General features: G+C 40.3%; 1 protein-coding gene across 1 annotated transcript in view; it reads left to right on the plus strand.

Moving 5' to 3' along the window:
- Positions 1-24,630, plus strand: part of LOC124804830 (modular serine protease-like) — a 269,364-nt gene that overhangs the window by 46,156 nt on the left and 198,578 nt on the right. Inside the window, exon 2 of the mRNA XM_047265176.1 lies at positions 20,577-20,634. Within this exon, the coding sequence (XP_047121132.1) occupies positions 20,577-20,634 (58 nt within the window). The remainder of the gene's footprint in view (positions 1-20,576; positions 20,635-24,630) is intronic.

A 24,630-nucleotide genomic window follows, 5' to 3' on the forward strand; every position in this document is an offset into this window, starting at 1 on the left:
AAAAGTTCGGCTGCCTCTTTCTGTTCTTTCCTGTTGCTGGGACCACTGCCAAACTTCCTCACACGATGGGATTCCATTTGGAGTCTCTCACACCAGAAATGAAACTCATATGAATTATACACTAACTGATTAGGATAAGCAATAGCACCATACTTACTAACCAAAGACTGTCCGCAAATGTACTGTACGTTACAACACACTAAACGATACTGCCACACGAATTGACAGTTCTACTTTCTGCTAACAGACAAGCGATAAAAGAAGCGAAGAAAAGAAGGAAGGGCCGGGTTGTGAGTGTATCTCACATCGCATAAATGTGTATGAAGTAAACCACCTATTACTGTGACCAAAAAATTCTACTCGACTCCACGCATACACGGTTTATAAACTGACGGATCTTGGTGGCATAAAAGGTACATTACCTATTACACATCTACGCAGTGACTTAATTTTCCTGCGGGATTCGGATTAGGTTTCTGATAATTACAGGAGACTTCAGAACACACCTATTCGTCGAGCAAATATGAATCACGATTCTCATGCACATTTACGGATGGCGGTAGTATCGCTTATTCAGGGTACAAAGGGGCAGTGCATTGGCAGAACTATCATTTGTACTCAGATAATTAATAAATGTCGTGTGACTAGGGCCTCCCGTCGGATAGACCGTTCGCCGGGTGCAAGTCTTTCGATTTGACGCCACTTCGGGGACTTGCGCGTCGATGGGGATGAAATGATGATGATTAGGACAGCACAACACCCAGTCACTGAACGGAGAAAACCTCCGACCAAGCTGGGAATCGAACCCGGGCCATTAGGATTGACATTCTGTCGCGCTGACCACTCAGCTACCGGGGGCGGACTGTACTCAGATGATACACGTGAAAAGGTTTCCGACGTGATTCTGGCCTCATGACGGTAATGAACGTGGGATGGTAGTTGGAGCTAGATGCATGGAACATTCCATTTGGGAAATCGTTGGGAATTCAATATTCCGGGGTCCACAGTGTCACGTGTGTGCCGAAGAACCAAATTTCAGGCATTACCTCTCACCACAAACAACGCAGTGGCCCCGACTTTCACTTAACGATCGAGAGCGATGGCGTTTGCATGGTGTTGTCAGTGCTAACAGATAAGTAACACTGCGTGAAATAACTGCAGTAATCAATGTGGGACGTACGACGAACGGATCTGTTAGGACAGTGTGGCGGCATTTGGCGTTATAGCTATGGCAGCAGACGACCGACGTGAGTGCATTTGCTAACAGCATGATATCGCCTGCAGCGCCACACCTGAGTTCGTGGCCGTACCTGTTGGACGCTAGACGGCGGTAAAACAGAGGCCTGGTCAGATGCTTCCCAATTTCTGTTTGTAAGAACTGATGGTAAGGTTTGAGAGTGGCAAGGACCCCGCAGTGCTGTGGACCCAGGTTGTCAATATGGCACTGTCCAAGCTGATGGTGGCTCCATAATGGTGTGTGAGTTGTGTTCACATGGACCTAGGCAAACTGAACCGATCGTTGACTGGAGACGGTTACGTTCGACTCCTTGTTGACCATTTGCAAACTTTCATGGACTTCATTTTTACTGATGAAAATGCACCATGTTATCAATTCACAATTATTCGCAGTTTGTTTAAAGAACATTCTGGACAGTTCGAGCGAATGATTTGGCCACGCAGATCGTTCGACATGAAACCCATCGAACACTTATGAGACGTAGTCGAGAGGTTAGGTCGTGCACAAAATTCTGCACCAGCAACTCTTGTAGTTATGGACGGCTATAGAGGCAGCATGGTTCAATATTTCTGCAGGGGATTTCTAACGACTTGTTGAGTCCATGCGACGTCGAATTGATGCACTGCACCGGGAAAAAGGAGGTCCGACGCGATATTTGGGGATATCCTATGACGTTTGTCATCTCAGTGGAAATGACGACTGAAAGACGTCAATGACGTCGACATGTGAGTGACATGGTGGAACTTCTGATCTGAGGCGGTTAAGATTATCACCGGCATAGAAGTTGCCAGATTAGATTGTTAGGAGCATAAACAGAACGTATTTATTGCTCACTAATCATCAGGTGATTAAGTGCAGTGTGTGAATGTCGTCATACTTATTCTCATGGTCTACAAGTAGGCAGTTAATCGATATTTCGCAAGATATTTCTCCATCCATTTTCTTGGCTGGCACCTTTGTAAGTTTCACGCAGCTGTCGAGAGTTTCTCAATTGGTCTTCATTACTTTAAAATCCGTTAATATCGACTGATAATGCTGTTTCATGAGGCACAGGAGCATGTGATGTTACATTTAATTTCCACATGTTGTGGTGCTAATATGACAGTAAGAATGTTGTACCAGGCTTATCTGCTACTTGTTCACAACTTCCTGAACAAGACTCCCTAGCTCTGGACTAGCCGAATTCGACTGATTCTTGCCAGACAAGTTTCTAATGAACATCTGAGATTCGGGGTAAAGGTGGTCACCATTAATGGGGTGATGACAGCCACCCTTTCCTCAGTACTATCCACCATGCATTCGGGGTAATGGTAGGCAACGGAGGTTAACGGTCAGGATAATGCTGGTCACTAATTAATTTTTTTTGGAAATAATGTAGTGGTTTTTGTTGCTTTTTACTGGTGATGATGATAGTACGGTACACTGAAGAGGCAGAATTTTTGGTGCTCATGTATTTTTGGCAAATAATACACGTGCTTGCGGGCACGTACTTACGTAATTTTATCAAAGATTTACGTAAGTACACACACGCAAGCACATGTATTATTTACCAGAAACACATGAGCACATAAAATCCTGCCTGTTCAGTGTACTGCATCATCGTCATCATCAGTAAGAGCAACAAAAACCGCTACATTATTTCCAAAGATAAATTAGATGCGTGCTAAGGGAACATTTGAACATGGCGGGCTTTGGAAAAAAACTAAGTGCATACTGTACTCTGATTGGCTATAAAAACTTTCTCGCCAGTGCTATCTTGACATGTTTTTAAATTTACAGTCTTTCGTTTTTAAATTTCCCGCTACCTTTCATTTTTAAATTTCCCTCCCTTCGCTGTATAATTTTTAAATTTACTTCCTACGATCATCTTTGATTTTTAAATTTCCTGTGATTCACCATCTTGACGACGTAATTGAAAATGTTACGTGGCTTGTTAGGTCATGATTATGACGTCATAGATAAGGTGGTGTGACTTTGGACATAACAAATGCAAATAAATTGGTCTAGAACTCAGTTACTGACCTCGCCCATCTCCTGACACCTTAATACTAATAGGCTCAGTAAAGGACGATCTAAGCCTTGGCCAACCAGGGGCCTATAAAATCCTCTTCCAATGCGACAAGGCATACATTGGTGAAACTGTAAAATGCTAGAAGAGAGAGCACGTGAAATAGGTGTCACACTGTATTACTTCAGATCAACAATTCAGCTGTGGCCAACCACAGCATGAGAGCTGTCCATTCGTTAGGTCACAACAAAACAGTGATACACAGGCAAGTTTTCTATTCCTGGGATTGTGTGATAAAAGAGATCATTGAAGTTAAGGTATAAAAAAATCCACTTAACAAAGACAGCGGCCTACAACTGAGTCAGGCGTTGAACCCTGCACTGAGCCAAAAAGAGCAAAAGTTCCCGTATAGTGACGTTGACTACTAGAGCAGGAACAGGTTTGGCCTATTCACAACAGCAGCTCAAATGGAAGTCAACACTTCTCGTACCATGTGTTGTGTACCCCATTATGACAAAAAACATGATGCTAACACATGTGAAATTCGGTGGTTGGTTGGACTGAGGCTAGCTTGTTATGGCTAAGGTGTGGCTTCGATTCCCGCTGGGGATACCAGTTTTTAACAGCCACAAACATACCCTCTTCACCTCCAGTAACGCCAAGCAAAGAATGCAGGACTGTGCCTTGGCTCGAAATCAACATGGAACATGTCCATTCACTTCTGACTGGAACAGAGTTGGGTTAGTTTTGGCTATCAGAGGCAGAAGTCGCCGCTTGCAGGCACTCTGTCTCTAGTAAACTTTTTTACACTAGAAATGTTATTTTAGATCACTAACCAGTCGTCATGTACCTTCATTTCTTATTTTAAGTGGCTATAAGATTTTGAAAATATTGGCACTGGACTGCCGAATCCAATTTTTCTCGGATTTGTACCCTTAGAGATGATGCTGTCCCATCATTTCGTTGTTTCCTCGCGATGCCAAACTCCTCCAGGTCTCTACGAATGGCGCAATCCTGACTACTAGTAAAGAGAACTTGATGGTTGACACCTCATCGTCTGGGAACAACAACAACAACAATGACGACGACGACGACGTATGCATGGGTTTGGAGTCCCATGCTGCATAGAACTATTTTTTGCGTTACCTCTATCTGAACATGTGCACACCTCGGTACTGGTGCAGGAACAATAAATATTTCATGTCTATTCGTAGCTATAAGAAATTAGGAAAAGGCTCTGGGTTCGAATCCCTGCCGGGCAAAAATCATTTGTATCATCATTTCAGATTCCAATATCACGCTATTGGTGAACTTATTTAACATCTGACATTCGATTAAGTAGTGTGGAAGCCTAGGGGCGATGACCTCAGCAGTTTGGTCCCATAGGAACTTACCAAAAATTTCCTAAAATATCTGACATCTCATTGTGCTTAGGTAGCAATTGATACAGGTGCTGGGTTCTAATCCCCGTCCATCACCACAACTTTACTTCATGGTGTTTCATACTTGTGCGTCGCACTTTATTACATACTTCTCAGAGGCAGTATAAGCTACATGGGGTTCCCGGTGCAGTGCTAAACGTACCGTCATTTATCTACAGGTTCGGACATTCGGCCTTGTAAACTGATACTGGAGAAAACTTCGATATTTTAGTCTCTCTATGCCCAGTCAAGTCTCGATCTGACTCACAAGCTTTGTTTGGTTAACAATGGGTTGAAATTCAGATCACGGACAAAAACTCGTCATGTAATTTAATGGGTGTGGTAAGACTTCCGAAGTGTCACTTATTTTAATGAAGTTTAATTCACAAGCGTTAGGGGCCGTCTCGTCTCTAACAACGTGTATTTGATGTATTGCAGTATTAGTTTAAATCTGAACGGAATGCCATAATGAACAGTGTTCTGCAGTGGTAACCATTGTGTATAGTCAAACGACTGTACCCTACAGGGTATGGGCATTTAGAGGCTCTGCGACACAGCTACGTTATGTTGGTTGTATTCAGCAGTCCCCCCCTTTTTTTTTTTCTGTCAAGTGTACATCCCAAAGTTAAATTTACGATAGAGATGGGGAAGGATGGCAAGCTACTGTTGCATGTTTTGTTGAGCGGAAGGCAGGAGGCCGGCACGATCATTCAGCGTACAAGAAATCGACAAACAATGATCGATACTCGAACGGTGATCGTTTTTGCAATCCTGTACACAAGAAAGCGATCCTGAACACGCTAATACACAGTGCAAAAGTTATTTCTGACGACAATAACATATGGTCTGAGTTGCAGTACCTAAGATACGTGTTCAGAGAGAATTATTATAGCAAGAGAGACATTGCAAGAGACATCTTGCGAATCCGCATGTCAGCTGCTTCCCTGCCAAACTGTGGGGCAACGAGCAGCAAGTTAGGACGTGTGCTGCAGAAAAATGAACTGAGACAAGTGTTCCGGCCCACTCCTAAGATATATGCTGCGCCCTGCTAAAGGCGACGTAGCTCTTCGTTTGTTCGGTATGTGTAGTGTCCCCTGAAAATGCGGCAGCATCTATATAGGTCGGACAATTCGCACAGTTGCAGAGCCTTATACTGGGCACAAGCGACAAATTAAACAGAGGGAGATTGACAGATCGACCATAGCTGAGCATTGCCTGGAAGACGGACACAACATACGGCTTAAAAACACAAGAGTTTTTGCTCATGCGTCAACATTCTGGGATTCCGTTATAAAAGAGGTGGCTGAGATCAGAATGAACAGCAACAATTGTAACAGAGACCACGAGTACACACTTAATAGGACGTGGGGGCGGGCTTTGGATATCGAAAGGAAGCAACGACGGATGCTTAACCCTTGTAGTGAGGCGGGACCGGCAGTTTCAAACGTGGCGCAGGCCTCTGATGTCATCTGACGTCACTCCGTCCCCCTGCGAGGCCTACAGGCAGCGGCACATACGTCACGAAAGTAGGCCTGCAGTCGCTCTCTCGCTCAACTCAGCAGACAAACTATACGTTTCTACACCTGTTAATTCGTGTCTACGTGTGTACGTCCAAATGCAGAACTGCATATTCTACTGGAATCCGCTATTATAGGGTCTTACTGTTATTAGTCCTACAGCGATCGCAATTTATTACGGCTGTACTGGAGTACAATAAAATTAAATTCTTTCCACAATGATTATCAGTTGCATAAGGCACAACTTTTTGTCTGAAATGAGGACTGTTTCGCAGAAGAGACTAAATGCTATAAACAACCCGTTATACCATTTGTACCAGGAATTGATCATAAACTAAATTTTGTTGTAGTAAGACTTCATAACAGATTCCAGTAGGAGATGCAATTCTCTTTCGTACGTACATGCCCAATTGCGAGTTAATAGGTTTAGAAATGCATTTTGTCTGTTGAATTGAGTGAGTGAGCGAGTTCACTCCTACATTCGTGACGTCTGTGCTAAGCCTTAGCTGCTATGAGCTGCCCAACTCGCCTTCCGCACATGAGTCGTTTTGGCCCACTCTGATTGGTGCCAGAGGCTGCAGTTCTGAGTAGATAACCGTGCCATCCTCGGCAGTCAGCAGTTACTCCTGACGACGATGGCGCAGATAGCCATCGAAAGCTCGAGAATTTTATTCGAACTGACGCGGCTTGAAAACAGATTTTACTCGGATCATGTGATTGTATTGTACAGGAGTCAAGTTTTTGCTTATGATGTACATAGTTACATCGTTTTCTAACACTGATTTTACCCACATAAGCTTATGTCAAACACAATAATATTATTACATGTTTTTCTCATTATTTACCAGCACACAGTGTCTAAATTTTCCAGGAATTATTTTATATATACAGTATTGTACACAACACTATAACATTAAATCATTAAACTGTTCTAATGATCATCTCGTCATTTATAAATTCCTCAATTGAGTAGTTGCGGTTTTCCACCCGGAGATCGTATAGTTTTCTCTCCACTGAACCTGTGTCCATGCTCAGGACATCTCTACCCTCGAGTTTATTGTAGCCTTTCATTCCCATGTGCTTGGGTGTCTGTTGGCGTAGTTTTAAATGATGTGTTGGACACAGGAGACATTGTGTTCACTGTTGTAAATATGTTTGAAATAGTTTTCTTCTGTTAACTAAGATTACTGAGTAAAAAGATGATGATTTCAAATATATGCAATGCAGGGATACGTGTTTTTTTTTTTTTTTGCGTGGTTGTTGAAGTTGTTTTGCTATAGGCTTCAAATCTCTTCAGTGCAATGCATAATAATATTGGCAAAATATCATTATATTGTTGCAAACATAGAAATATATTAAGTTTGCTGGACCTCATCCAGTATTTCAGCTTTGCATTTATCTCTATTTTGTATGCTGTCATCATACTGATTAACTTCCTTAATGCCCCATAATCCTTCAGGATCTTGTAGAGGCCTAGTCTGTGGATAGCATCAGGCATTTGGGGGAAATCCTCAGTTTTGACAACTTGGCTTCCTTTAAATGCCAGTATTTCTCCCACATCTGCCTCATAGTAAACACATTAGTTGAATTTGATTTGATGATGTGAGCAACAATTGGAAAGTTAAAATATAGAGATAGACTCCAGGTAACCTCTGGCCTTTACAGCACAGTATCTTTGCAGACTGTGGACATAAATATAGATGTAGAATGAAAGAATCAGTGCATAGCTGATAAAAGCAGGGAGAAAAAGGCTGCAGAGACCATTACATATTCTCATTAAGTCAGTATGAATGCAAAAGGATACCAAGAAAAATTAAAAATGACCTACTGTTGAATCAAATAGCCAAAGGGATTGTAGCAATGACAAAGTGATGTTGTTGCTGAATGTGACTGAAATGTGTTGTTAATCCTGGTAAAAACAAAACAAAAACTACAGCTATTGAACATTTTCACAGAAATGAGGGAAGACATTTTTGAATTGAACTTAACTGAAAAGCGGGCTATGATAAAACTGTAGATTTGAGACAAGTGTGAAACGTGTTTGTGCAGAATGTTATAATAGATATATAAGGGACATTGAGAAAGAAACGAACTGGAGTCTGGAATGCACAAACCAGTGACAGGAGGGTAATATTGTGGCTTGTGTAATGAGGTGTGCTTCCGACCAGAGCGTGGAAGTTCACAGCCCGTCGCTAGAGGGCACGGGTGCATATGGCATGACTATACAGAGCTAGCAACAGCATCCATCAATCGTCCAATGCTGCCAGTCACATTGCAAACAGTGACATGGAGGTGTCAAAAGAAGAGCAAAGAGGTGTTGTTCGTCTTCTGATAGTGGCAGGAGTAGGAGGAACGGACATTCATCGATGAATTCACAAGTGTATGATGAACGTTGCATGTCCCTTGCAAGGGTCAAGGCATGGCACAAGTGCTTCAGGGAAGGACAGGTGTCGTTAGCCGATGATGCATGGTCTGGAGCACCACACTGCATTACCGATGACATCATTCAGCTGGTGGATGCACTCATTACCCAGACGTGGTCGGATTGGGCGTTGGAAGTGTTCACACGATCGCAAAGGAACAACTGCACATTCACAAAGTGTGTGCACAATGGGTGTCCCACAGTCTTCAACCACACCAGGAAGCATGTCTAATGGCCCACTGTCTTGTTCATCTGCAGTGCTATGCTCAGGAAGGGAATGCGTTCCTGGCACGAGTGGTGGCTGGAGATGAGTCATGGTGTCATCACTTCGAACCAAAATCAAAACGACAAAGTCTCCAGTGGAAGCATCCAGGGTCACCACCACCAAAAAAAGCCAAGGCCATACACATGAGTGCAGGAAAGGTTATACTGATGTTCTTCTTTGACCAAGTTGGACCCCGTCTGATTCACTTGCTGCAGCACAGGACAACGGTGAATGCCCAATATTACTTGCAGATCTTGACTACCCTTTGCCAAGCGATCAAACCAATACTGTATGTTATGGCTCACACTCGTGTAATATACCTATATGCAAGACCTGTCCCATACATCCTTCCATTACCACCTACTCCCGTCCGTTCACTAACATCACCTATCACATCAAAGGTTGGGCTACCTGTGAAACCTATCAAGTAATCTACAAGCTTAGCTGTAACCACTGTACTGAATTATATGTAGGTGTGACAGCCAACAAGCTGTCTGTCCGCATGAATGGCCACTGACAAACTATAGCCAAGAAACAAGTGGACCACCCTGTGGACGAACACACTGCCAACATGATATCCTTCATTTCAATGACTGCTTCACAGCCTGTGCCATATGGATCCTTCTCACCAACACCAGCTTTTCTGAATAGAACAGGTGGGAACTTTCCCTTCAATACATTCTACATTCCTGTAAACATCCTGGCCTCAACCTTCGTTAGTCAGTGACCTCACCCATCCAGCATCCTACCTGTTCCCATTCCAGCACTGGACAGCTGTCATTCTACCATCACACCCAGTCTTTTTATTTCTCTCCTTTTCAATATTATTTAATTATTTTTGGCATGCTGAAGACACAGTTTTTACCTGGCACAAACTGTTGGCATACAGATAGATGCAGACAGTTTCAGAGTTTTGCATTCAAGCTGCCATATAATCCTAGCTCTTTTAATTTCATAATCGAAAAAAGGCTCTTCACAAATGTCAATCAAAATAGTGTAGCACTTTTGCAACCTCAATTTGGAGACTTGGAAGCTATTCCTGAGGAAAGCAATCTAGACTTCCTGGATAGATTTAATATAAAAAGATTTGTCATTGAAACAGGAATTAACTTGCAGGTCAATCAGTTACATCTGCTCATGCACAGGTGTGCTTTCAACTGAAATGCAAATGGTCTTAAAAACAGGTTGGAAACACATGTAGGATTGACAGTGTCCTCAAAATCTTTATAAAACTATCCCCATAGTTCTTTCAAGGCCACAATGAATTCTTCAAACATCATGTTTTCTTTAATGTCAGTGATCTTAGGGAACTGGACTGCCTTTGTCAGAATGTGTCCCTCCTATAATGTGATTTTCTTTTTAAATGCATCCTCGTCAAATCATAAAGAAATTATGTACCTTGCAATGTCTCATTATGGGCAATGTGCAGTCAAGTCCACCTAAAATGTGAAGTTTGCACTTCATTCAGGATGTTTTAATTTTCATTCCTGCACTCCTATTCCCTTCATAAATTTAAAAACTTTGAGTTTTAAATTGAAACATCATTGCAAGCATGCCCCTTGACTTAACCAATGTACTTGGCAGTAATATATGAAGTCTCCATACTCTTCATTTGGTCCCATTGAAAACTGTGCAACTGACAATGGAATAATGCGTGCAACTTCATAAATTTTACTATATGTACCATCAATTTCTTCATGTGCTCCAGGCCTGCAAATACAGCACAAAAGTGCTTTCTGATGTACGGAACAATGAATCTTGTCCATCTATTGTTATAATTTTTTGCTCTTCCACTGTCAACTAAATCTTTAAATTCCTTCTGCTTTGTACTGTAATGTTGTCCCATAGCAAACTTGCAGTACTTGTTGCTTATGCAACTTGAAAATTCTCATCCCTTTCTTCTGGTATTCCACTTCATTTTTAAGAATTGCAACAATAAGTCACTAGACTGCATTTTTATATGCAGTCAGTCACTGGACCCATGAATGTCTTTCATACCATTAACAAACAGCAAAGGGTAAACACAACAACTGTCCCAAACTCAAAGTTGTGCTTACCAAAAAATGCCACACAGTAATGCTAAATGAAATGAAATGTTGCACTGTTCCAGCTACTTCCAAGAAGGACCAAGCAAAGCCTAAAGACAGGCCACAGCTTGTGCCGTCAGTGGGCCACACATGCGGCATGCATGAATTTTGGCACACCCTGACTTGCCCTGCACTAGATAATCGGGCCTGACGATTTAATGGTATAGCATGTGCATGGAAACTGAGAGGTCATGAAACTAGATTCCAGTTGGACCACACAAAATTTTCAATGTGCCATAATCTAGTCTTTACCTCTCAATGATGTGTGGACTCACCAGGAATGTCATGTGGTTTGGAATCCACATTAAACTATAGTTCCTCTTTCCCATTTTGAATAACTGGGATAGATAAGGGACATAAGAGTTGCCAAATGAGCTGCATACAATTATTATACATCTTCTTACACCTTGCCAGTAACAGACATTCTGTATATTGTGCCACTAATTACAAGTCTAAATGCAATGTATAAGTTTGTGGCCATACGAACAATATTTATTGTTTCACTGACAACTTTTCCCTCACTATTGCTACAAAATAAATTTATTCCCACATATATAACTATTATAGTTCCTGCAATATTTGTCTGGAGATCCTTCATTTGGGTTTAGAATGTGAAACTAACAAGTATCACCGTCACTGACATACCTAAAGCTTTTGCAAAGACTGTGTCCAACATTGACCTTTAGTGAGTTAAACCAGAGTTTACCCATAACTTCATTCATGCCATAAAAAGGAATGCTGTTAACCCCAATAAAGTCAATCCATTGGAAATTAAAAATCCCATAACAAACTAGGAACCATATCACCTCCAAGTAAAGCTGATGGAAACACTAATTAATCCAAGCACCTTTTTTTTAAAAAAAAAAAAACATTTGTAATGTAGCTATTAAGATACTTATTTATGACAAAGGTAACAAAGTGAAAACTGTAGGTATGTTAGTAGATTATACAAATAATTATATGATGAAATATTATTTTATTATTCTTCGTTTGTACCTAAGTTTGTGACTCTTTGGCATTTCGCTGTAACTTAAGGTCATAAGTGAATGTATTTAACAAATAACAGTAACATCTTTAAATTTAAGTATTAATAAATTTGCTGTTATATGTCTAATTGCTAATTTACTAATAATTTCTTCAGAATCTAGTTGCACTGCAAGATCACAATGAACCGTCATTAGAACGAGACCAATAAGTCTTTAATTTCCCATTTTATTTCTAACTAGGTGAATATCTGGCATTGCCTGGGTATGTATTTATTACAATCTTCTGTAAGCCCATCTCCTCCTACTCTTTACCCCAACTATTTGCTCCTCTCCCATCTCTCTCTGAGCATCTGCTTCACCCCCATTGGGATTGATAGCCCTGTAGTTTAGTCCCTTTCTCTCCAAACCAACCAACCAACCATCTCTTTTCTTTTTCTTTTTCCTGCATTGCTGCAAGTGTTGTTCATTTACCTTCTGCATTGTTTTGTTTAGTTTTGCTGTCAACGAAAAAACTTTCATTGGTATAAGTAGGGACATGATAAACTGGCTATTTTCCAAAGTTGTCAACAGTTGGTATGCTTCAGCTGTGACATCTCTACTAGCAGTGACTTGAAGTGCCCCAAGTGTTGTGGTTACTGCAGGAAGCATTTCTCAAAATCTTTTTACAGCCATTCACATTTCAGTCCACTGTATCTCACAAAGGGAGATCAGCATTGAATGAGGTGAATTAATTTCATCCACAAATTTCTTCAGTAGGTAGTCCAGAAGCAGAGATCATCAGAGAGGTTTACTACACTATTTAAGATTCTGATACAGTTATGTATCATCATTATCTCACATGAATGCATTAGAACCTAAATTAAGAATATGCACCACATACTGTGTGAATCATGCTCTTGTGTATTGTTCTGCTATTGCTGTTGTTTGGCTCTAACCAGCTGCTAATCGCTACAGTGCCATCAGAGCCTTGCACAGTCAGTTTGTCCAAATAAATCTCATGAGAGGTGGTTACAGTCTTCATTGACAATGACTGAGCTGAAACTTCTTATACATAGATAAAGTCAAGAAAATCATCACTAACAATTTATTTTCCAGATGAGCAGTCTTCATATGATAAGCATAACGCTAGTTGTTTTTGCTGTAGTATGTATTAGACTTTATTAGCCATTCTGAGCATGAAAATGGAATAATGCTGTAAAATTATCATTATTATCGAAAATCTGTTAGAAACCAACCTCAAAGAAGATCAGTTTGGAATGAATGTAGGAACACCAGAGGCAACACTGACTCTACGACTTCTCTTAGAACATAGGTTAAGGAAGAGCAAACCTATGTTTATAGCATTTGTATACTTTGAGAAAGCTATTGACAGTGTTTACTGGAGGGTTCTGAAATTCTGTAAGTGGCAGGGGTAAATACAGGGAGCAAAAGACTGTTTGCAACTTGTACAGAAACCATACAGCAGTTAGAAGAGTTGAGGTACAAGATACGGAAGCAGTGGTTGAGAAGGGAGTAAGACAGTATTGTTGCCTATCACCAATATTACTCATTCTGCATATTGAGCAAGCAGTAAAGGAAACCGAAGAAAAATTTGGAGTAGGAACTAAAATTGAGGGAGAAGAGATAAAAACTTTGAGGTTTACTGATAACATTGTAATTCTGTCAGACAGTAAAGGACTTGGAAGAGCAGTTGAACGGAATGGATAGTGTTTTGAAAGGAGGAGATAAGATGAGCATTAACAAAAATAAAAGAAGAATAATGGAATTTGGTCAAATTAAATCAGGTGATGCTGAGGGATTTAAATTAGGAAATCATGTACTTAAAGTAGTAGATGAGCTTTGTTATTGGGGCAGCAAAATAACTGATGGTGGCTGAAGTAGAGATGGTATAAAATGTTGACTGGCAATGGTAAAAGATGTGTTTCTGAAGAAGAATAGTTTGTTAACATTGAATATAGATTTAAGAGTTAGGAAGTCTTTTCTGAAAGTATTCGGTGTTTAGCATTGAGTGGAAATGAAATGTGGATGATAAAGAGATCAGACAAGAAGACAATAGAAGCTTTTGAAATGTGGTGCTACAGAGGAATGCTGAGGAGTAGATGGGTTGATCATGTAACTAATGAGGAGATACTGAATAGAACTGGGAAGAAAAGAAATATGTGGCACTACCTGGCTAGAAGAAGGGATTGGTTGGTAGGACACATTCTAAGACATCAAGGGATCACCAGTTTAGTGATGGAGGGAAATGTAGGGGGGAAAATTGAAGAGGGAGACAAGAGATTAATGCAGTAAGCAGATTCAGAATGATGTGGCTGCAGTAGTTGTTCAGATATGAAGAGGCTTGCACAGGATAGAGTAATATGGAGAGCTGCATCAAACCAGTGGTGGAACAGAAGACCACAACGACAACAATAATATGTGCAGGTTCATTTATTCCAACTTCTCCAGAATCCCAGCATTCTCTTTGGACAATTTCTTGTCTTCAGCACAGAAGAATTGTTTTCACAATAGTTATTAATCTTTTTCTGTTCTTTGCAGTGACTTTACTATTTTCTACATCGATCATCTCCATAACATCGAGAGCCTTACCCTCCACAAACTTCAAAATTTGCTGCCTGTTTGACAGCTGATTTTTGATATTTCTTATTGTAGTCTAATAAAAGCTCTCTGAAGCTCTCTTCCATTTAGTAAATGGTTTACTAATTAAGCCTCCAAGAACTTGAAGACCACAACCACTGTGCATTTTTAAAAGTAAATACATACTTTTCAAAATGCTCCCTGCATGATGTTTCAGTATGCAAGCCATAAGTGTCTGGTAGTCAAATGATGCTGAAAAGAAAGCTGCTTCTTGCCAGTGATTGGAAACTTGAAAGTGTTTGGTGGGGTCCAAAGCTCTTTTAATGCTTTCAGTTTTTCCTCACCATTGGTTCAAGGATAAGTGACATCTCTCTCAGTATCATAATATATGAAAATAGCTGGAGAAAAATCACCATGGCTGTAAAAGGAAGAAAAGAATTAAAATTAAGCACTGAAACGACGACAACAGGTGTACATTTTCACTGGTATACAATTACCTATAGGGATGGTTGATAAATCATAGTCTGTTACTTTGTCACGGTGTTCTCTCATGGATATTTGTGAGAGAGACTTTCTGAAATATAGGGATGGTTGATAAATCACAGTCTGTTGCTTTGTCACAGCATTCTCTCATGGATATGTCTGAGACACACTTTCTGGAATATCTGTGATTGTTTCACAGAATAATGCGTAACTATTATGGGGTGGCATGTGTCGAAAATAATGCCTGTGACAAACTGTAAATTCAACAGTCATACAGATTCTCTATTAACCACCAGCATTAGCGCAGTTTTGGTGTCATTGGAGGATCACCCAAAATAATCTCCCACAACTGATAATGCAATCAGATGTATAGCTTTTCTTAAAGAAGTAATGGTGGCAATACTGCAACAAATATATTATATGGCACGTTTATATAATTTGTACTCATTTTTTAAATTAAGGCTCAAAATATTCTGTTTAATGAGTGTTATGAATTGTTAGAAATTCCATGTCCAACACACAGAAAGTCTGCTTTCTTTCTTATGGAGAAATATTTTAGTAAGGTTTTATGAAAGGACAAGTTTAAAACTTTAATAACATTGGGTTTAAAATTTTTGAATATCTGTCCTTTATGCAGTGTGAATTCAATCAAAATCAAACTTTTGTACTGTTTACGTAAAATATATTTTAATTTTTGTAGCTTTTTTGTGCCAAACCTGTAATTTCATATACCTAAAAACGTGCATTTTAGAGAGAATACACTTGGAGAACAGATGGGAAATCCATAGGATTTCCTTCTATGTTGCCTAAGATCGATTGTTGCTATCTACAAGCAATATGGTTGATATATAGTCTAACATTTCTTGAGGTCTGAGTCCTGTAATACTGCTTGGAACTTGTAATCACCCCTCCCACAATTTGTTGTTATCACTGTCTTTATGGTTAACTCTTGTAATAAGTTACGAGAGGAGTAAGATTTACAATAAACTTTTTACTTATCTTCATTTCTCATAGTTGGCTCCAGTTCTTCACGTCTAGGGCCTGATTCTTGAAGCTGAAAATTTCACATTTTGGGATCTCATGGTTGCAATTGACATAATTAACTTTGAAGAATTGCTTACACTGTATTTTTTTTCACAAATATTTTATTCTCTCACATTTCTCTGTATCACACTGTCTTTTGAATTTTCACATTAACAAAGCCAAAATTATATTGTTCTTGCCAAATATAAAAACACATCCGATCACATAGGAGGCATGCCCACTACTACTTCATTCTGCGGTAGTAATGATGTTCCAAGGGTTTACAAATTTTCTTGACAAATGAATTTCTATTAATTTATATTATTATTTTATAAATGAATCCAGAAAAAACATAATAGCATCAGATTGCATAATTAATAATAGAAATTTTAAGTGTGCCAAATACTTCTTAACTTCAAATGTATCTAAAAAAAAAAAAAAAAAAAAAAAAAAATAACTATACATACAGAGCAAGTACATCTCAATCATAGCAACGAAAATAGAGTAATTAATTTTTATACATTTTAGTGTGTAATACAACCCAGAGTGTACAAAATCGTATGAAATTTTTTAGAAACACAGCTGAGATAATATTATCCTGTTCAAAATTCGAAAATATGTCCGGTATCGACTGCTTCTGTTGAGGAAAAGTAATGCTACAGGAGGGTGCCCATATACAAACTTGTCAATAGAATTCAAAAGTCTTCATGATGAGAGCTAATGCTGCCAATGTATACTGCAGTAGCCAATATGCATTGAACTGCTTATTGTTTAATCTTGTGCTGTGGGCTTGATATAATTGTTGTTGTTGTTGTTGTGGTCTTCAGTCCTGAGACTGGTTTGATGCAGCTGTCCATGCTACTCTGTCCTGTGGAAGCTTCTTCATCTCCCAGTACCTACTGCAACATACATCCTTCTGAATCTGCTTAGTGTATTCATCTCTTGGTCTCCCTCTACGATTTTTAACTTCCACGCTGCCCTCTAATGCTAAATTGGTGATCCCTTGATGCCTCAGAACATGTCCTACCAACTGATCCCTTCTTCTAGTCAAGCTGTGCCACAAACTCCTCTTCTCCTCAATTCTATTTAATACCTCATCATTAGTTATGTGATGTACCCATCTAATCTTCAGCATTCTTCTGTAGCACCACATTTCGAAAGCTTCTATTCTCTTCTTGTCCAAATTATTTATCATCCATGTTTCACTTCCATACATGGCTACACTCCATACAAATACTTTCAGAAACGACTTCCTGACACTCAAATCTATACTCGATGTTAACAAATTTCTCTTCTTCAGAAACGCTTTCCTTACCATTGCCAGCCTACATTTTATATCCTCTCTACTTCGACCATCATCAGTTATTTTGCTCTTCAAATAGCAAAACTCATTTACTACTTTAAGCGTTTCATTTCCTAATCTAATACCCTCAGCATCACCTGATTTAATTTGACTACATTCCATTATCCTCATTTTGCTTTTGTTGTTGTTCATCTTACATCCTCCTTTCAAGACACTGGCCATTCCATTCAGCTGATCTACCAGGTCCTTTGTTGTCTCTGACAGAATTACAATGTCATCAGCGAACCTCAAAGTTTTTATTTCTTCTCCATGGATTTTAATACCTACTCTGAAATTTTCTTTTGTTTCCTTTACTGCTTGCTCAATATACAGATCGAATAACATCGGGGAGAGGCTACAACCTTGTCTCACACACTTCCCAACCGCAGTTTCCCTTTCATGCCCATCGACTCTTAAAACTGCCATCTGGTTTCTGTACAAATTCTAAATAGCCTTTTGTTCTCTGTATTTTACCCCTGCCACCTTCAGAATTTGAAAGAGAGTATTCCAGTCAATATTGTCAAAAGCTTTCTCTAAGCCTACAAATGCTAGAAATGTAGGTTTGCCTTTCCTTAATCTATTTTTTAAAGTAAGTCTCAGGGTCAGTATTGCCTCATGTGTTCCAACATTTCTACGGAATCCAAACTGATCTTTCCCGAGGTCTGCTTCCACCAGTTTTTCCATTTGTCTGTAAAGAATTCATGTTAGTATTTTGCAGCCGTGACTTATTAAACTGATAGTTTGGTAATTTTCGCATCTGTCAACACCTGATTTCTTTGGGATTGAAATTATTATATCCTTCTTGAAGTCTGAGGGTATTTCGCCTGTCTCATACATCTCACCAGATGGTAGAGTTTTGTCAGGGCTGGCTCTCCCAAGGGTGCCAGTAGTTCTAATGGAATGTTGTCTACTCCCAGGGCCTTGTTTAAACTTAGTTTTTTCAGAGCTCTGTCACACTCTTCTCGCAGCATCGTATCTCCCCTTTCATCTTCATCTACATCCTCTTCCATTTCCATAATATTGTCCTTAAGTACATCACCCTTGTATAGACCCTCTATATACTCCTTCCGCCTTTCTGCTTTCCCTTCTTTGCTTAGAACTGGGTTTCCATCTGAGCTCTTGATATTCATACAAGTTGTTCTCTTTTCTCCAAAGGTCTGTTTAATTTTCCTGTAGGCAGTATCTATCTTACCCCTAGTGAGATAAGCCTCTACATCCTTACATTTGTCCTCTAGCCATCCCTGCTTAGCCATTTTGCACTTTCTGTTGATCTCATTTTTGAGACGTTTGTATTCCTTTTTGCCTGCTTCATTTACTGCATTTTTATATTTTCTCCTTTCATCAATTAAATTCAATATTTCTTCTGTTACCCAAGGATTTCTACTAGCCCTCGTCTTTTTACCTACTTGATTCTCTGCTGCCTTCACTACTTCGTCCCTCAAAGCTATCCATTCTTCTTCTACTGTATTTCTTTCTCCCATTCCTGTCACTTGTTCCCTTATGCTCTCCCTGAAACTCTGTACAGCCTCTGGTTTAGTCAGTTTATCCAGGTCCCATCTCCTTAAATTTCCTCCTTTTTGCAATTTCTTCAGTTTTAACCCACAGTTCATAACCAATAGATTGTGGTCAGTGTCCACATCTGCCCCTGGAAATGTCTTACAATTTAAAACCTGGTTCCTAAATCTCTGTCTTACCATTATATAATCTATATGAAACCTGTCAGTATCTCCAGGCTTCTTCCATGTGTACAACCTTCTTTTGTGATTCTTGAACCAAGTGTTAGCTATGATTAAGTTGTGCTCTGTGCAAAATTATACCAGGCGGCTTCCTCCTTATTTTCTTACCCCCAATCCACATTCACCTGCTAAGTTACCTTCTCTACCTTATGTTTCTCCGTGCATCATTTCTAACACAGGAAGAAGTCAGAACATATCACTTGCTGCAAATTTTGTCAGCACCGAGTAAGGTCTTCGCTCATTACCTGTTGCAACATTTCACATCCCAGGGCTCCAAAATTGCTAACCCCTTCCCTCTCCACATTCTGAACAGCTCACGTCTCAAGAAAAGTTGGGCTGACTATAACTTAACTTGCTTTTAACACTGTTAGAGATACTTTTCAGCAAATAGACAGCCAGAATTTTGGTGCAGCACCTCTGGGATCGAAACTTTGTCTTCGGTGAAGACATAGCAAGAAATTACACATTGAGGGTCTGGAAAATAGGGGAAGCTGTTGTCTGCCAAAAAACCCACTTACCTGACAGTCATTTACAAATTTACTTCTGTCCTCTTCATCCCATGGACTTAAGCAGTTTTAGGGGATTTCCTAGGTAGAAAATCCACATGCAGTGAATTCTTTCACTGCTGTATGTTTGATATTTTGATCTCTCTAATGTCTTCACATTTGTTAACATGCTGGATTCATATTGAGGACAATTAGGGTTCAGTAACTGTCTGGCCATCTGTATTTGGGTTTTGTGTGGTTTCTGCATATCGCTCAAAGAAAGTGCTGGGGTAATTCCTTCGAAAAGAAATGGACAATATCCATTCCTGTCAGTCCTCATTCTCACAATGTTCTCCATTTTTAATGACCCCATTGTCAGTAGGACATTAAACACTAGTCTTCCTTCCTACCAATAACTTCAATGGAAATGTGATGTGTGTGTGTGTGTGTGTGTGTGTGTGTGTGTGTGTGTGTGTGTGTGTGTAGCAAAGCTATATGTTTTTAGAAGTTTTATGAGGAGGTTGAATGATTTCTTTATTCACCATGTTTTATTTGGTTGAGTAGTGAAAGCTTTTTTTATTGTATTCACTTTATCAGAATATTATATGACTTTAATCAAGCACAGACTGATTAGAGGATAAAATGATTTTTATTTTATTTTCTTCCTTGCACACACGGTTGTAGTTACCACAGACAATTTCCTGTCAGCTTTTCTCCTCTTGTTGCCAATCCTGAAATCATACACAAATCATTGTATTGTACCAACTGTTTCAATGTTACAGACTTCAAACATCTGTTGAAGGAAACTGGAGTTGTAGTGTGGTTTGTGTTTGCCTTTGGCCTTTTAGTTGCCTAAATTTCTTTAAATGTACCAGTTTTCCCAGGAAGTAAGTTTGTGTATAAGATAACTTGTGCAAGTTTCCATTTGTCATGCTACTAAAACTTTGTATTGATTTGCCACTAAGAATGTTTCTCAATTTCTTACAGCTTACATGCATGTGTCTGATGCGGCCACAACACACATAAAGAGAGCAACAAATTGTGGGTTAGTATTTTGATACAACAAATTGGTGTATCCAGTTTTTATATGAAATTTGAACTTTAAATTTACTCAATGGACTTTTTTTAAAGTATAGAGAGGAGACTGAAACTAAGAACCTGGTTTGGTTGCCCTGTAATATTTAGAATATGAATGAACTGGAAGTTGGAAATATAATGATGGATATTTTGAGCATTAGTTCTTAAAAAAATTGTTAAATATGGACACCCTGGAACAATAGTGTGTGTAATTTAGATAGATTATGTACGGGGTGACTTCTAAAAGTAGGTTACACTGTATTATGGCAGTCTAAGCAACTTCTATTGAATACTGCTGTACACTTCAAAATGATACAAGACACAATTTTGCAACACAGTCACCTAGTTTCTGCAAACAGACTACCAATATTTCAGTTCCTTGATGATAGAAATCTGCTCCTCACTGGCAAAGCTATTAGAGAAATTCTGTGTGATAACCCTCATTATCAGAAAATCTGCGATAGCTATGAATCAATTCCTCGATTATGTGTACACCACTGTGTGTTGTCAATTTTGATGGCCTTTCTTCCCAACCAGTGTCACCTGTGTTTTGAAGCCTTGAAGGAGTTGTTGGCACTGTTTTGCTCTGGGTGGTCGTGACATTGTACAGTGTGCCCATGAAAGAATGTGCCAGTTATAAATTTTAATAGTAGCAACTGTAAGCATTGTAGAGTTTTGGTTAAATGTCACAATTTATGAGTAGCTCACAGTTTTAGATAAGCAAATCTACAAGTACTCATATGATGTTCTCCTGCTAGCACCACCTAAACAAAATGGGTACTTCTGAGTATAAAGTGTTTCATGTTATGCAGTTTACAGAAAGTGAATCTGTAATTTCAGTTCAGCATGCATTTCATTTAAAGTTTAATTGTGATCCCCAATGTGACAAAAACGTCTACTGGTGGTATAGTAAGTTTGAAATGACTGGACATGTATGTAAAGAGAAAAGCATGGAGTGACCAAGGAGTCTATTGGTCTGAAGAGGATGTTGGCCATGTCAGAGCATCATACCTTAGTTGTCCTAAGAAGTCTATTTGGAAAGCAAGTCTTGAAGTTCAGCTGCCAAAGATGACAGTGTGGAAGGTTTTAACAGAACCTTTACACAAGTATATCCAAACTGGGTACAGGTGGTACAACAGCGTAAGTGGAATGTTGCAGGGGGAAGATGACTTCAGTGATGAGGCAACTTTTCATCAAAGTGATAAGGTAAATACCCATAATGCTTGTATCTGGGGATCATAACATCTACATCTACATCTATACTCTGCAAACCACTGTGATATGCATGGCAGAGGGTGTGTCTCATTGTAAGAGTTATTAGGGTTTCTCCTGTTCCATTCACTTATGGATCATGGAAGAATGATGCCTCTGTGCGTACAGTAATTATTGTAATCTTAGCCTCATGATCTCTATGTGAGTGTTACATAGGCTAGGGGATTGCAATATATTCCTAGAGTAATCATTTAAAGTTGGTTCTTGAAAGTTTGTTAATAGACTTTCTCGGGATAGTTTGTCTATCTTCAGGGGCCTTCCAGTTCAATTCCTTCAGTATGTCTGTGATACTCTCCCATGGATGAAATAAAACTGTGACCATTTGTGCTGCCCCTGTCTGAATACTTTCAATATCCCCTGTTAATCATGTCTGGTATGGGTCCATATTAATCCGAGTACTTCCCATGACCAGCTCCCCTTTTCTCTTGCTTGGAGACCTCAGCATACACTACTCCCTGTGAGCGAGTACTTCATCAGATAAGGGCCTTCTGATTGACAAGCTTCTCACAGATCATTACCTGTGCTTCCTCAGTGATGGTTCTTCTACCCAATTCAGTGCAACTCCTGGTACCTTTTCTGCTCTCACTTTAATGATCTCATACCTTAATCTTGTAGCATTGCTACATTTGTCACTACATGATGACCTATGTAACAGTGACCACTTTCCAGTCATTTCCTTGCCACCACCAGACAAATCAACCATCACACTGAGCCTTTGTATCAGTTCATCAGGTCTTGCAGAACACCTTGTGACCCAGTCTGTGACAGCATTGTCATTGTCTTCCTATACATATCCAACTACCTTTCTGTTGCAAAAGTGACATGTTAACGACATCCCCTTATGTTTCACTCCCCATCAAGCTGAATTCTATACTGAACAATGAACTGACAGGAAACTACTTCCAGCTCTTACTTTGGCCCACAACACACTCCCAGGCCCTGATTCAATTCACAATCAGATGATTCAGTATCTAGATGTTCCTCAAAAGCATTATCTCCTCAGGTCTTCAACCATCTTTGGCTCAAAGGGCCCTTCCTCTCACAATGGCAAGGTAGCATAATTGTCCCAATCCTTAAGCCAGGCAAAAACCCAATATCTTTTGACAGTTACTGGCTGATTGTCATTATCAACATACTCTGTTAGCTGCTTGAAAGGAGGTTGCCCACAGATTATGCTGGATTCTTGAATTTTGGGAACTTTTGTCTCCCTGTCAGTGCAGTTTCTGGGAGGGATGAACCACAAATGACCATCTGCTTAAGCTGTAAACAGCAATCTGACAGGTTTTTCCTAAAAGCCAACACCTTGTCACAGACGTATGATATTGTTTGGTGACATCAGGTTTCTCACCATCCATGACTGGGGCTTTCAAGACCCTCTATCAATTTTTATTTCTCAGTTTCTATCCCAGCAGTTGTTCTGTGTAATCTGGGTGTTGCACTTTGTTGAATAGTGGGCTCTCTTGACTGTAGTGGACTGGATGGAACAGCTTTGGGTGGATGGGACATTTCCTGTCATATGCAGAGCCCTGGGGATGCCCACTTGCTGACTTCCCTATCTCCTTTTGCTTTTATTATTGATTGTACAGAACATTTAGACTTCTTACTTTCACTGTTATGAATCTCCTGACTACATCAGAAAATGTTCTCAGTGGATGTCTCTACTTCTGGATGCACCACTAATAGATCAAGGGACTGATGACCTCATTTAGTTCCTTACCCCCACAATCAACCAACCAGCTCTAATGTCTTGAATTTTCTCCTTGTGGTCATTTCATGACACATACCCCCCAGGGGGTCCACAACTCTTTCGTGGATACGTGCGTGGCGAGCACGGGGCCCCGAGCCATTGCAGCCTTCTTTCTCTCCCGGGCTGCATTTCCTTTCCCTTCCCCTCCTTTCCCCTCCATACCCCTTTCCCCTCGCCCTCTCCTCTCCCTCTATTGGTGTCCTTGATTATGTTGGCCTCCGCTATCCTCCTGGTTCTGTTGGTTTTACACTCTGACTTTGTTGCGTAATCATCTCCTCCTTTTGGCATTCCTTGGTCCCCCTCTGGGGTTTGACCTCCATTCCAAAATTTCTCTTTCCGTAGTGTGAGCCATTTGGGGAAGAGCACCTTACCTAGTGTCTCCGACGTGTGCCCTCCTAGTATATTCCACCTTTTCTTCTACGTCGTTGTCTGATGCTAGGGTGCATAGCCAGCACGGTAGCCAGCCCGTGTGGTGGGGTCGCTATGTACCCTTTTGGTTGAGCCCCCTGAACACACAGGGATCACACTTCTGATACCTGAGCTGTGACCTCCTCATGCATGCCTTGGAGTGGTTGCTCGTCATCCTGGAGCATCGGAACTCCCGGCAATGGCCGCCGTGCCAGACGGCCCTTGCTGTGGCTGGGTGGCGCCCGTGAGGAGAGCCCCTGATCGGAGTGGGTGGTATCAGGGCGGACGCTATGCAGATGAAACGCATAAGGGTCCAAACCTCTGGCCGCTCTTCTGCGGCCGTCTCTCTGCGTGGTACTGATTCCTCAAGTGCTGCTTCTCTTGCCCCTTCGGCCTTCCCTTCCGTGGCTACCCCCTGGGAGGAGGGTCAGGCCCGTCGTCTAGGGGCAAAACCTTTCCCCCGTTATCTAGTTTGCACCAGGACTGATGGAGATACTTTCACCGGTGTCAAACCTTTATTCTTTGTGGAACACATTG

The sequence above is a fragment of the Schistocerca piceifrons genome, chromosome 7 (assembly GCF_021461385.2).
Source record: "Schistocerca piceifrons isolate TAMUIC-IGC-003096 chromosome 7, iqSchPice1.1, whole genome shotgun sequence".
Taxonomy (NCBI): domain Eukaryota; kingdom Metazoa; phylum Arthropoda; class Insecta; order Orthoptera; family Acrididae; genus Schistocerca; species Schistocerca piceifrons.